This window comes from Parus major, chromosome 1A (assembly GCF_001522545.3).
Source record: "Parus major isolate Abel chromosome 1A, Parus_major1.1, whole genome shotgun sequence".
NCBI classification, from domain to species: Eukaryota; Metazoa; Chordata; class Aves; order Passeriformes; family Paridae; genus Parus; species Parus major.
The window spans coordinates 49,556,917-49,571,370 of record NC_031773.1 but is presented as its reverse complement, the minus strand read 5'-3'; the positions used below and the strand labels follow the sequence as shown (position 1 = coordinate 49,571,370).

Sequence of the window (14,454 nt, the reverse complement as noted above, 5' to 3'; positions counted from 1 at the left end):
AGTGTAAAAGCTGCGGGTGACGTGTGACAAGACCCATTCACTTTGTACCCAGATGTCATAAAGAGGAAGAAAACTTGGCTTTCTGTGTGTGCTGAAGGCTCAGCAGAGCACAGCAGCTCGGACAATGGTGAGGTCAGAAACATCTCCAGTGCTAATGATGGCTAAACTTCCTGGAACTGTGGAACTTCTCTTGGCAGAAGTATTCAGCCCCATGGTAGTCAAATGCCTATTGGGAATGGTTTTGGTGTCAATGACTTGCCTTTTTTTTTCCTTTAGGAAAACTTGAGTTCAACTTACTTTACAAATCATGTATTGGAAGAATATTGATCCTCAGCGTAGTCAAATACAGGTTTCAACTATTAATGTGCAGTTCCCATCTGGTAAATTTTGCTTCACAGACATGTGATGGAGTTACTGTGATGTCTGGTTGGTAAATTCCTGTTTTCCCAGATAAAAGCTGAGATAGACCTTAAGAGATGACTTTGATAGAGAGCAGCCTTAGAGCACTCTGGACAAGAAACATGTCAATAAAGTTACATGCTAGGACAGGAAACATGACTTAATGGTATGCCTCTTCATTCCCTTGCCCAGCTTCTTAAAATAAAAATATATTCCATATATTCCAAACTCTGCAATGATTCTATGGAAAATCAGATACGTTCCAGGCTGTAGTTGTATGATCATTCAACCAAGTTGTTTTTAGAGGGTGTTATAAAAACCACTTGACTTTGAGAGTCAAAGATGTGTGAAGAATGGGAATTGCAGTTGCCCTTGCTGTGTTCACAGTGTGATATTCAAGCTTTCCTATCATCCCTGATGGCTTCCCTGGACCTGCTGGAAGGCAGACCTAGGGCTGGAAGTTGGATTCAGCCCTCTGGAATCTCTAGGAGACCATGAACCAGTGATTTAATATAGCAGTGCATTGGGTCCCTGTCTTTGTAATTGGGATAGTATTTCTTCTCAGGGAGTGAGGGCAATAAATCATTAAATCCCAAATGTTCTCATGCCAGAGTGATTGAAATTTTCTCTACCTCTAAAAAGAGCAGGATTTGGTTTACAAATCTCTTCAGCTCACAGGCTAAAAAACTCTTCAGAGAATTTTACTGAGTATCTTCTGCCTAGGAAGAGTCTAGATCAATATTTTCCAGGCAGAGAGGTTGTGCATTTTCTTCTTTATTTTCCACTTGTGATTCCTCCTCGAGAAAGAACCGAAGCTGCAGCGGTCTTTGCTTTGACAAGACACCCTGCCATTAATCAGAAGAGGGATTATTAAAGTGCCTCTTCCTGCCAGCAAAAAAAAATCCACTTACAGAAATACAGTTTATAAAATACAATTTGTAACTGTCTCACCTAAACAGTCTTTTTGGAGACAAATATCATCGGTGCTGGAACTGCCTCACTGGTCGCTTGCATGGCTCAGTGGGATCCCAGCTGCAAGTGACCCCCACAGTGGCTGTCTCTCGTCCCCCCAAGCTGGACAATGGGCTCTATGGGCTCAGAGGGACTCACAGCTTAGGAGATGATGAGGAAAAGAGGAAGAAGTTCTGAAAAGAGAAATAGGTTTAGGAATTAATGAAGAGAATTAGACTGATAAAACAAAATCCCGTGCTTTCCACATTTTCCTCTTCCCTCCTGAGCCTGCGTGAGGTGCATGGAAGAGAATATAGTGCTGCTGCTGTCTACCAGAGGTGGCAGATCATGTGCAGCTTGGTCTCAGCCCACCAAATTTCCTTTTCTGGTGACACAGTTGGATATAGGTGTGGGTTGGAGGAGATGGCATGCATAGGAAGTGGTTGTGCAGGATACACACTCCCCTGGGCATGGATCTAACCTTCCATTTTCTTAGCAAGGAGAAGAAGAATTCTATGAAAAAAAAAATTTCTAATCTTAAGCAGGGAAGATTTTCTGCCACAGATAGAATCGTAGAGTGTTTAAGGGTTGGAAGGAACCTTAAAGATCCTCTAGTCCCAACCATCCCTGCCATGGGCAGGGACCTCCCACTAGACCAGGTTGCCCAAGGCCTTATCCAGCCTGGCCTTGAACACTGCCAGGGTTGAGACATCCATAAGTTCCCTGGGCAACCTGTTCCAGTGTCTTGTCACCCTCACAGTAAAGAATTTCTTCCTAATATTCAGCCTATATTTCCTTCTTTCCATTTGTAGCCATTAGTCCTTGTCCTATGAGTACAGTTCCTGATGAAGAGTCCCTCTTTGGCTTCCTGGTAGTCTCTCTTCAGATACTGGAATGTTGCTATGAGATCTCCATGAGACCTTCTCTTCTCCAGAGTGAACAGAACCAACTTCCTTAGCCTGTCTCAGGTCAGATTTACTAGGAGAGGGTGCAGGTCTGTCTTGCTTCCTGCTTCACACCAGGTACTGCACTTCCTGTGTCCTTCTGGGGCCCCCAGCTCTGTGTGCCTCTGGTCCTGTCCTGCTGACCCCACACTCTGCTGCTAACAGTTCCCCTCCTGGCCTCTGGTTTTCATGAAAGGCATGTGAAATAGGTCGCTTCCTGGAAAAGTACTCCAAATACACTTGCCTTGCAATCATTTGATCCTTGATCCATAATTTCAGTTCATCAGTTAATTAATCATTTAATCAGTTAATAAGACTAATCACTCTTCCCTGGAAGATGCTCATGAGAACAGCCAGGATAAATTGCTCCCATCCGTTTCTCCGTTCTTGTCTCCCACTTCTCTGGCTTTGGGCTCTGTGCTGGTGTTAGCAGGCCCATAAAAGAGAGGCTCATTCCAGCACCTTAGATGTTCCAGTCCAAAACCTTCTCTGCCATCCATCTCCTCCGTGAGTTGGGGCTCACTGGAGAGCTGGCACTGTGCTAAGCAGCCTTCTCCTGCTGAGAGAGGATGATGCACAGCTCAGGCAGTGCTACCAGGGGCTTACCAGGTTTAAGTGAAGGAGAGCAAGTTCAAGCACCCAAGCCATTAGGGGCCTTTCTTAGAAAACAGATCACCTCTGCCTTGAAAAAGCTTTGGAAAGCCTTAAGACGGCTTGTTTTCGAGCTTGTATGATGGTACTTCCAATCAAAAAGGCAGCTGAGGTCTGGAAGACATTTAATTAAATGTGAATAATGTTCACATTAAAATACTATTTTCCAGCAGTTCCTTTTCTCATTCTTACAAGAAATGCATCAAAAATAGACAGCTGGGTTCCTTTTCCTCGCTGAAGACCAAACACACCGTATGCCTGTGCCATATGCTTAGTCTCCACTGCCCTGTGCTTCTTGACAAACCCAGAAACCAAGGGAAATAGTCTTCAGTCTTAACACCTTCCCACTGTGGGGAACCCTGATGTTCACACACACCTCCTCAGGTCAGATTCCTCTTCCACTGTCATTGTCATCATCTTGAAAGCAGCAAAACTTACTGCTGGCTCCAGGGCTTTTCTTGTAACCAACTTTGGCCATGTATGAACTGGCTCATGCCCCAGACCGATGTTCACAGGCTGGGAAGCCCTCTTTCCTTCCTTTCTTCCCTGGCCCTCCTCTTTGTATCCCATCTTTTCCATGGCACTTTTATCTGCCTCCTGAGTCTGCTGTTCTCTCAGGACAGGTGATTTGCTGCAATGCTTGGCCTCCTTTCATTCCTTTTGCTGCTGTCCTGGTTGCTGAGCTATAAACCTGTCCTCTCGTGTGGTGGTTGCTCACCAGCTTTGTCAGGGAAATTCTTGATTGGATTTCCAGGAAAATTCATGATTAGATTTTCAGGAACTCTGGAAAAATGGCCATAAAACAGGGTTAACGTGTACGTGCAGAGAATATGATTTTTAATTTGCTGCCTGTGCAGTCTAGTGGTGCTTGGGAGCAGGTGGCACCTGGCAGATTTGCTGTGTGTGTTCAGACCAGCCAGTAAGGTCCACACAAGGAATGTGCTGAGTTTATTATTCTTGGTATCAGATAGCTTTCATTTTTTTCCCCTCTTTCTCCTTCTGCTGTGCTGAGCTCTCCCTGGCTGCTGGGCTGGACTGTCTTGTCCTCACAGACAGACAGAAACAGAGCAAGGGCAGATTTATCCTTCTTAAACCATGCTGCTTCTGTAGGCTGGGCTCAGAGCCTGACCTTGAACTGCCTGCTCCTTCCATGCTACCAGGAAAAGCCACAGACTTTTGGTGTACCCAAAAATGTCTTTCTGTGAATTAGTGCTGTCTCTTGCCTGGTTTTGACTATTTTTGCCAACAGTGTTGGAACTCTCCTAAGGTTTCTGTAGCTTTGACCATCAAATTCTGGACCACACGAATTGCCAAAGAGCCAGTGTGTGTGTGTGTGTCACGCTGCATCATCACCCCTGGCTGCTGAGCACTGCCCTTTCCAGAGCTGCAGAAGGAACCCAGGTCCCGCTGCCTCCCCTCAAACTGTCAGCAAGATTGTCTCCTTTGATCTGCACTCAGTGCTGGATTTTATCCCAGCAGCCAACAGGCTAATTCCACAAGTTTATTCTACAAAGCTCAATTAGAGCAGCTGGCGGCAGCAGCGTCCCTGCTGGCTCCAAGCCTGCATCAGGAGAGGAAGGCTGGTGCAGTGGCTGGGGTATGAGCTTGGGAGTCCACAGGCTCAGTTTCAAATCCCTGCTCTGTGGCTGTTTTCTAGGCCACACCAGTGAGCTTTTGCAGTGGGAGCTTGTCACCTCCATGCTGTGCAGGGAGATACAACATTCCCTGCCTGATGGGAGGAGATACAAGCTGTGGTGATGGGGAACCGTGTCAACAGAGGCTCCTGCATGTGGGAAATGCTGCATAGATACAGCCAGATCTACAGTGAGGAGGAGGATGGGGCCCTGGGTGGTGGAAGGTGCAAGGCACACAATGCCTTCTCACCACTGAGTTAGCAGTTTTCAGCTGCAGGAGCCCTGCTCTATGCCCCTGTGATTATCCAGTGCCTGAATCGCATGCAGCACTGCCCTCAGAAAGACCTCGATGTGATCAGAGCTGTGAGCATCCCAGGTTTTCTTTACAAGGGTCCTTGCCCAGCACAGAAGCACCCATGGTTATTTCCTTCAACATCATCAGTGTTAGAGTAACTTCTGTGAAAAATGAGAATCTTCTGGGGCTAAACATGCTGTGCAAATGCTCTTGCCTGGCTGGTCTCTTCTCTATAAAGCTTAATGTTTATGCCAGCCAGGAAAAGAGGTCTAAGCAGAATATCAGGAGGCAGAAAAAGAGTGCATGCAATTTCTGCTAGGAAACACAGTGGAACCCTATTTGCACAAGACCTAGTTTCAAGGCAGTAAGGAACCAAAAGCAGATGCTACCTATGTGTAACATACTGTTCCCTTCCCATGGACTGTCAAGAAGGTCCCCACAAAAGAGAATTACATCAAGGGATAAGCAGCAGCCCAGCAAGTCCATGGTTGCCATTCCCTTCTCTGCTCCTTGGTAAGTCAGGGACAGGGCTGGCCGACACGCTTGGCCGCGGACAAATGTGCCTCTCGGGGTACAGGGAGTGCGGAGGGTACAGGGAGTACGGAGCCTCGGGGCCATTCCTTCCTCTCCTCTTGAGCAGATTTCAGCGCCATCTGCTCTCTTCTGTCTTTGGAGGAGTCAGCCGGGTGCTTTTGTCCCTTCTGGCAAAGCTGTGCTGCGTATGTCCCCCATCGGGCGTCAGGTACCCTGAGGCAGCTGGGATGGATGCGCACTCTCAGCCTTGCTCCAGAAAGCTCCCACTGCAGCAGTCCAAGGTCTTTCTTTCTCTCCTTTTCTCTGTCTGCAGCCTGTTCCTCTGGATCAGGCACTTCCCAAGGTCACAACTGACTCCCAAGGTCAGGCCCAGGCTTTGCTTGTGGCCCCTGCTGTAGGGGATGGGAAGGGGTTTGGGCTGGGAAGGGACATTCTCTTCACCCCTTTGTCCCCAAAGGACCCACAAATGGCACCAGGTACTTCGCAAGGGCGGAAGGAGACATGGGGCAGCCATGGGGCTCCCTGACCTGGGAAATGCTCTGTTGAATTGCTCTTTTCTCTGCATGTGTGAAGTATTACTGCACTAAACACTCCTAGATGATCCCTGGCCAGGCACCAGGGAGAGCTGCAGATTTCAGAGCAGAAGAAGTGGGGGGACTTGCTGATGATAGGCAGCTTCCTGGGACATGCTGCCTTGAATCTCAGGGCCACACCAAGCTCACAGTAAGAGCTTTGTTGTCTGCCCTCCTCTCCTAAAATAATGCCTGCCCCTCTGCTGGCTGGAGCCCATCGCGGGTGGGACTAAGCTAAATCCCCAGGTAAATGATGTCCTTTGTGTCCCCTCTGAGCTGCTGTCAGGATAGGGGGAATGAGGGAAAGCAGGTAGTGAGGAGTCCAGGTAGAATGGAAATGTTCGCTGGCCACCCCTATGCACCAGGGGACACTGGGCAAGGGTCCCAGTGCTTCATCTTCTCAGGAAGCTGTGGGGCTGCTCTAGCTCCTGCACAGTGTGGCTGTGAGGCTCTGCTGCTGTGCTGAGCTCGTCCCACGGGATGGCACTGCCTGCTCAGGAACTGGCAGCCTGGCCGGCGCTCCTGGCAGGCATAAATGCAGCAAATTAAACGGTGCTGGCAGATTCTGATTGACAGGTCCCTAGAGAGCAAAGTCCCTTGTTTTTTCCATCCCCGAGGGGATCAGGAGCAGCAGGAGGAGCAGCAGCAGAGAAAACCCTTTCCCAAGCCCAGTACTTTGCCCTTGTGGATCTGTTTCTGGGACTCAGCCCATAGCCGTGTATCTTGACCCCTTTGCTGAAGCCGCGGGTATCGGGCCAGCCGGCTCCTCCACTGCGGACGTTCTGCAATGTCAAGAGCTGACCGCTGCAGAGGATGCCGAGGCCGCCGAGGCCCAGCCCTTGTTGCGTACATCAGCCGTGGCACCCTTGTCGCTCTGAGCCCAGGGTGCAAGGCCTGGAGGTTTCAATAAAGGGCAAGTGAAATGAGGCCAGCAGGGTTTGGCGTCATTCGCACGCTACTCCTCTCCACGGTGTAAAATTGGCACAAGTGACAACACTCTGCCAGAATGGTTCACGTCTGTGTTGGCTCTGCCAGAGCCAGGTCAAAGCCGGGATTTGCAGCCAGGAAGATGGAGGCAGTCACCCAATTTTTGCTGCTGCAGTTGTGGGAAGCAGCATGGCCCATTTGGGTCCTGGATCCTCTGTCAGTGTCCTCAGTGCAGCTCCATGCCTGGCAAGTCCTCAGCACCACTCTACCAGCCAGTGGTTGATGGCTTTAGTAAGGGGCAGCCACCCTGGTTATTGGGACATCACAGATGTCCTCCCTACCCTTGTGAACACAAATCCCCAGTTAAAGGTCTTTTCATGACCATGTCCGGGTGACAGGGTCCTGTTTCCTCCTCGGGCTGAAGGGGAGTTTTCCATCTCCATGGGGCATCGTGGTTGCACAGCTACTCTGGAGGTCTGTGGAGCCAGCAAGCTGTGGTACAGGTATGCTCAATCAGAATGCATGATCAGAAGTTCTGTAAATGCCCTGCCTGGGTGAGGAGCTGCACACTGCACAGCAGTCCAGGTGTGATACAGCTCCATGCCTCACCTTAGCGTGAGGGGTAATTTGTTCCCCACTCTTGGAGGTAGAAATCAGAGTGGTGGCATTTAATTCACATCTGTTTAATATGCATAGGTCCTACTCAAATTTTATCCTCTGCCACTCTTCCCTACCAAAACAGTTGTCTCTTCTTTTTGTCTGCAGAAGGTGTTCAGAAGGGCCTGGAGAGATGAGGGGAGAAGGCCCCAGAAGCTGCAAGGCACCTGGGAAGGAGATGCTAAGAGATTCCAAGACCTCTACCTTTGAGGACACTTCCAGGACATTCAGCTAGCCTGTCCTTCCCCATCCTTGCTCACCTAGCAGTTTTAGTTATGTTGACTGTACCTCTTCACAGACCTTCCTTCTCCATCAGCTCTCCATCTCAAACCTTTCTGTGTCCTTGGCCTCGGTGCTTGGCTTTTGAAAGGCGAGCTGTGTGGCTGTCTCCTTCCCCTGTGGCAGTTCTCACACACAAGCAAGACAGCAGGCTTGCGTGTCTGACGCTTGGCCTCTCTCTGTAGTCATCTGGCACTAAAAATTATCTGCAGAGAAAAATACTGGGCTCCATACCTGGGTCTTAATATCCTCCCTCACCAAACCATAATTACTAATTACCACTCCTGGGTGTTTAAACCATTTCAATGATGCAGTTAAATGCCCGATGTTAATTTAATAGCCAAGTATCTGGGTTTCCCCACATGAGGAGCTCTCAGAGCATCTCCCACTGAAGCAAAACGCAGCCAGCTCTGGCTGAGGTCCATATGAGAGAGGCAGCAGAGGAGCAGCAAGCACATGTTGACAGCAGACCCACACACGTGAGGGCCTGGGCATTACTGAGTAACAAGTACTCCCTTGCCCCACACCATCCCACGAAGGAAGCCCCCTCTCCAGCCATGCTGTGTCTCCATGGGATGGAAGACCTGGCACCACTGCCAGTACAGGCCTGCATCCCTTGGGCAATGCAGGCCCTCTGGAGCTCATATCCTTTGCCAGAGCCATCCTTGCAAATTGCTCTGACTGAATAGGGCAGCACTCTCTCTGCCTGCCTCCTACCAATCCATGGCCAGCATTTGAGAGCATATCCTCAGGTTTGGAGGGGTGCTGTCCAAAATCAGCCCTGTGCAGGGCCAGGCACTGCATTCCTCTGGCACCTCAAAGCAGGGAATGACCACTGGCCCCAAAGAGGCCACAAGGCTGGGGCATGACAGGGACCTGGCTGAAGGCATCGGACCAGACTTTGCCTGCTCCTTCTCCACTCTGGCCGTGTTGCGAGGGGCCTGCTGTCTCTCCTTCCCCACTGCTGGGTCTTGGGACTGGGCCAGGAACTTTTCCAACCCAAATATTTTAACTGACCTCTCAGTCACCAGTCTTTGGCTTCCCTAAGGTCTCAGTGGCTCAGTTCTGCCGAGGAGTAGACCCTGGTGCCCTGCTCACCCCTGCCATGCTCAGGGCCTGCCAGAGCACACGGTCAGCAATGGGAATGGCAAGCACATGGCATGGGGAGCTCTGAGAACTAGGAGGGGAGCAGGAAAACATATTAGGGGCTCTCACCAACCTAAGTGTTAATGTGCCTGGGGAGAGATGGGGAATGAGAGCTTCTGCCCACGCACAAGTCGTTTGCTTTCGATGCTGCCCCTCTAAGACATCACTTAATATGACATTAATTAGTTAATGTTTGCAAAGTGCTTTGAACATGAAAAGTGCTGTATAAGTGGTGAATATTAGTACTAATTATTAAGGCATGGAGGCTGGCGCTGTCTGAGGAGCATTCCCCACACCTAATTTCAGGCCGGTGCTGCTTTATCCCACAAAAGCCAGATAGAGAAGGGGAGAAGCATCTGCACCCTGTGAGGAAGGAGCCCCTCATGGAGTTTTGCAGAGGGGGACAGCCATGAGACCCTTCACTCCAGGCAAGACGTTGCGTGGGAAGTGTAGCCACATCTCCCCAGTGCCTTGCTGGCACGGGCAAGGGTGAGGGAGCACACTCTTTCCCCAAGCTCTGCAGCAGGCCAGGATTGGAAGCATCACAGGGTGGATGGAGGAAATGCAGGGGGGCTCCTTCAGCTTATCCCACTCATGCCTGAGCAGGAACACTCAGCACTGGAGGCTTCAGAACCAGGCGAGGAGATGAGGAGGAGGTGAGAAGGTTTGGGGGTGTCTGTGCACTAGATGGGGTGGGAAGGCAGCTGCCTCCTAGATGTGCATGTGGCAGGGTTGGGAGCTCCCTGGTGTCCCCCAGACAGGCTCCTGGCCTGCTTTGCTGCCTCTCCCCTCCCTATGCCCTCCTTCTTGGTGAGGCCGCTGCTAGGAAGGGTCCCTGGAGGAGGAGCAGAAATGGGTCGGCGTGTGCCCCCAATTACCTTGGCAATGAAGTGTCCTGCCAGCTGGAATGCTGGGGTGGGTGTTAGGTGCTACCAGGAACCCAAAGAAGAGGGATGAGCTGCAGGAGTTTGTGCTGGAGGGGGTGCAGTGAGGGCCAGAGTGGGGACCCACTGGGGCTGGCCAGGGAATACAGTTGCTGTGCACAGGTACCAACATGTGTGAGGTGCATTGGGCAGCAGGGAGAACTGCAGTGCTGTGATTACACTGCGGCCCACCAGTGTCTGCTGGGATTCCTGGAGCCAGCTGTGCCTTCCTTGCTCCGGCCAAATAAAGTCCCCTGGTCCCAGCTGCTCATTCAGCTCGAGGTCTCATTTGTCTGCTGTGGGTCACACACAGAGAGGCCTTGTCACTCAGGTGGTTGTCTTTCCATGCCATCTGTCTGAGCTAGTAGTGACAGAATCTGATGGGGATTCTGGTCTGATTCAGAAAGCCATGGAGGGTCTCATGGGAAGTGAGAGTCCAGTGCAGAGTGAAGGGAGGCTCACTGGTGACATCCTTGCTGCCAGTGGGGAGTGGGAGATGAGGAGATGTGCCAGGACCCTAGTCCCCTTTGTAGGGATCTCGTCTCCCTTCTCTGCTGCCACCTCATCTGTTTCTGTGTCTACATCTCCACCTGTAAGTTATTCCCCTGCTCCAAGCTTCTATGCTGAGCATTCCCACCAGGCACCCACTGCCAACCCAGCTATTGAGGAAATTGCCATGAGTGGCTGAACAAAACCCCAAAACAATGCTGGGGTCACTTTCTTTTTGAGCCCTCCAGTGTGTATGAATTTCAACCTTGATGGCAATTCTTGGCTTGCCACAAGAGCCACTGTTTGCCAGCAGGAATTGGAGCATCAGCCTTTGTGGTATCTTCAGAAAGAATGGAACAGGAGGGGAGATGCTGGAGGCTAAAGAGAGGCTGGAACAGATGTTTTGGAGGGCAGCAGAGAAAGCCCATGTATGACTTGAGTTTACCTACACTTACTTAAAAAGTTGTGGCAAAGCCCTCTCCTCTTGCCTCATCCATTCCTGTATCTTGAAGACCGTCTTGAAGCAAGACCATCCTCTGAATTGCCAACGAGGATGAAATTGTCCACAGCAGTTGATTCTCTTGTTAGGTTTTGAGGAACTCTTCTGGCACTACAAATCCCCCCCAATAAATGCACATAAACGAGGACCAAGTTATAAAAAAAAAAATCTTTATTTCATGTACCAGGATTTTTTTTTTTTGTCATTTTCTCTTTTTAAAATTTTTTTCTTTTTAACAGTCTGAAAAAAACCCACGAAATAAAGAAAATGGAGGTTGGTTTCTTGTACTGGTTTGAGCTGGACATGAGCAACACCCTGCGGAAAATCTTCCCCGCCAGCCCTTGCCTCCTGCACACTGTCCCGGCGCCCTCCCTCGCTGTCCCCGCCTGGCCCCAGGGCGCACTCAGCCCTGTGAATGCTCCCCAGCTCCGAGCAGGGTTGGGTGAGGATGGAAACCCCAACGCCACCTTCCCTCTACGCTGGGGAGCCGGCTTTAACTTACTCCTCTGGGCTCCTTGGAGGGGGTGGATGTCCCCTGTGAATCCTTCTGAAAGGGCTGGGAGGCCACGGGAGAGGATGTCAGCAGTGGGGTAGGGTCTGAACACCCAGCCGAGGCGCTCGCATCCACCTCTTGCCCTGTGATGCCGTTTTGGGGGGTGACCCCGTCCCTCTGCTGCCCCCCCCGCCCTACCCCAGGGCGGGGAAGGGGGGGTGAAGTAGCAGTGGGTCGGGGGGAGCGGGGAGGATCTGGCTGCTTTAAAGCAGAACCCCCGCTGGGACCTGGAGCGGGGACTGCGCAGCTCCTAAAACTGGAGCAGCAGGAATGGGGACGGAAAAAGAGTCGAAAAGTGGGTCTGCGCTGCCGAAGGGCTCAGCGGCCCCATCCTGCAAACTCTCGGCATTTTTGCCTGCCCCGGGCACTTCTGCTTTCGGGGGGCAGCCCCAAAGGGGTCCTGTCCTCGCCCCGGGCTGGCCGGTGTCCGCGGGTGTCACAGAGGCACCCACCCATCAGCCCTGCTGCCACCTCCCCTCCGCCCCCGGCTCTGCTGCAGGGAGCTGCGCTCACCGCTGGCTCCCCGCTGCCCCAGGCAGGGAGCAGCCAGGCCTGGGGGTCCGGGAGGGATGGGGGGACCCAGCTCGCCTTGCCTTGCTGTTGTGGAGGCGACCACGGCAGTGGGGGACCCCCAGGAGAGGGGTGGCGAGGAGGGCAAAAGCCGGCGGGCAGGGAGAGCCGCTGGCGGGGCACCTGGAGGGGCGCTGGGGGCTCGGAGGTGGGGATGGCAGGCAGCGGGATCACAGCCTGGGGCCGCCTCCGGCTCAGGGTGTGCTGCCTGTGCCCAGGCGAGGACGGGAGCGATTTCGGGGGGCGGCTGGGTGGCCTGACCGTGCCCCTGCGTGGCTGCAGCCCCACTGATGTGACCCAAAGGGGATGTGGGCAGATTTGAGGGGTGCGTGGCCACCCTGGGGAGCCTCTGGAGCATTCACAGGAGAGCATGCGCCCACAGGGCACGAGTGTGTGAGCATGGGCACACGTGTGCGTGAGTGCTGTCCCCCCCACAGCATCCCGTGTGTGTCCCCCCCACAGCATCATCACCCTGAAAGGATGGGAGCCCCAGCTGTCCTCCACCAGCCCCCCCCCACCTGTGCCTCCCACACAGCTCCCTGCTGCCTCTTTTCCTTTTTTACTTTTTTTTTCACAGTTTAAAGCTGAAGAAAACAAAAATTAAAAGAAAAAAATACTATCTGTTCTTCTTGCAAGTAAATCCACTTATTATATTTACATTTATTTATAGCTGTTGTTTTATTAAAAAATTGCCACTTTATTTTTTAAGAAACCTCTTTTGTCCTTTTTTTTTTCTTTTTTTTTTTTTTTTTGTCTCTGCTTGTGTGTCTTTATTTACTGTGTCTGTTTGTTTTTTTTGCACTGTCACCGTTAACCCCAGGGTCCCAAGGGCTGGGGAAGTGGGGATCCCCCTGGGGACACTGTGGAGGGGTGACTCAGCATCAGCTCCTGCACTCCCTAGGGTCACTTTAAACCCCTAGGTACCTGTGGAGGATGAGTGGATCCCCACGGATCCTAGGGGAATGGAGTGTATCCCCATGGGTCTCAGGGGAACAGAGTGGGTCATGGCTAACTCCAGCACCCAGGATCCTCCATAAATGGCCCAAGAACACTGAAGTCACTGGCAGCCGAACACCCATCCCCTGTTCCCCAAGAAGCTTGTGCTGGGTTAAAGGTAAGTGGGAAACAAACCATAAAATAAAATAATAAAACCTCCCAAAATTAAAAAAGCTGCCTCCTCCTCTTCCTCCCACTTGATTTATTGTCATTTTTTATTTCTTGGTTCCCTTTTATTTTTTTTAATCTGTTTTTATTAAATGTTAAAATAATGGTACATGGGAAATCATGCATTTTCTTTTAAATTTATTTCTATTTTTTAAATCTCTTTCTCTCAGTTTAAAGGTTTTTCTTTTTTTTCTTTTTTCTTTTTCTTTTTTTTTTTTAAGAATTTTTTTCACTGTTGTCTCTTTCCTCATGTTTCCTTTTCATTTGTTTGGTTTTTTTTTTTGTTCACTCGCTTGTTTGTCTGCTTATCTGCTTGTTCCTTCGTTGGTTTTTTTTATTATTTTTTTGTCAGTTTTTTTGTTTGCTTTTGTTGGTTTTTTTGTGGATTTTTTTTTTTTTTTTGCATTGGGAAGGTCCCCACTCCACCAAGGGGTGCTTCCACCTCCTCCTTCCCCACCCCCCCTGCTGCCCCCTGCCCCCTTCCACCCTCCCCACCCTGCAGCCCACCCCCGTCTCCTCCTGCCCGTTCCTGCCCCATTTTCAGCTCCTGGCGACGGCTTCATACCGGGGTGGTCCGGCGGTTGGCTGTGTTGGTGTGGATAGAGTCCTTGTTCTCTTTCTGGATACAGTTGTGAACCTGGAGGAAACTGTTATCCCTGTCGGAGTTGTAGGTGGCGGTGGGGGTGGTGGTCGCCTTCAGCGGGTCCCTGGTCAGGGTGTACATCGAGATCTCTGTTGATGGGAGGGTGTTGAACCCTTTGATCCCGACGGGAGAGGCATCCCTGGAGTGTGAAGGCTCAGTGGAGCGGGAGCTGGAGCGACTGCGTCTCTGATAGCGGTACCGGTAGCTGGGGATGCGGGTGATGGCGGAGGACTGGAGGTAGTCCGTGGCACGAGCGTTGGCACGCAGCTGTTTGTGCCGGTCTATGAACATGTGGACAGCCAGCACTCCCACCATCTCGGCTATAATGAAGGACAGGGCCCCGAAATAGAAGGACCAGCCGTAGGAGTAGCTGTTCTTCTTGGAGTCACTCTTGGAGGGGTCTCCAGCGTTGGCTGATATGTATACGATGATGCCAATTATATTACTCAGACCTGCAAGCCGTCCGGCAGGGGAGAGAGGAGGAGATGTCAGGAAGGTCACACGTGGCAGTGGTGGGGGCTGTGGGGTTGAATCCCTGCCTGTCCCCTCCTGGATGGGCAGTTTTACTTGGGAGACTCAGGCAAAACCCTCCTCAGGTGCCTGCTGCTTCCCTGGACTGCACTC

The 14,454-nt window shown here is 51.3% G+C and overlaps 1 protein-coding gene across 2 annotated transcripts in view; it reads right to left on the bottom strand.

Annotated features, from left to right (window-relative positions):
* Positions 1-12,585: 12,585 nt before the first annotated feature.
* Positions 12,586-14,454, bottom strand: part of CACNG2 (calcium voltage-gated channel auxiliary subunit gamma 2) — a 52,843-nt gene continuing 50,974 nt past the window's right edge. For both annotated transcript variants that reach the window (XM_015629475.2, XM_015629476.2), the window contains one exon: positions 12,586-14,282. In XM_015629475.2, coding sequence (XP_015484961.1) covers positions 13,747-14,282 — 536 coding nt within the window. In that variant the 3' untranslated portion in view covers positions 12,586-13,746. The remainder of the gene's footprint in view (positions 14,283-14,454) is intronic.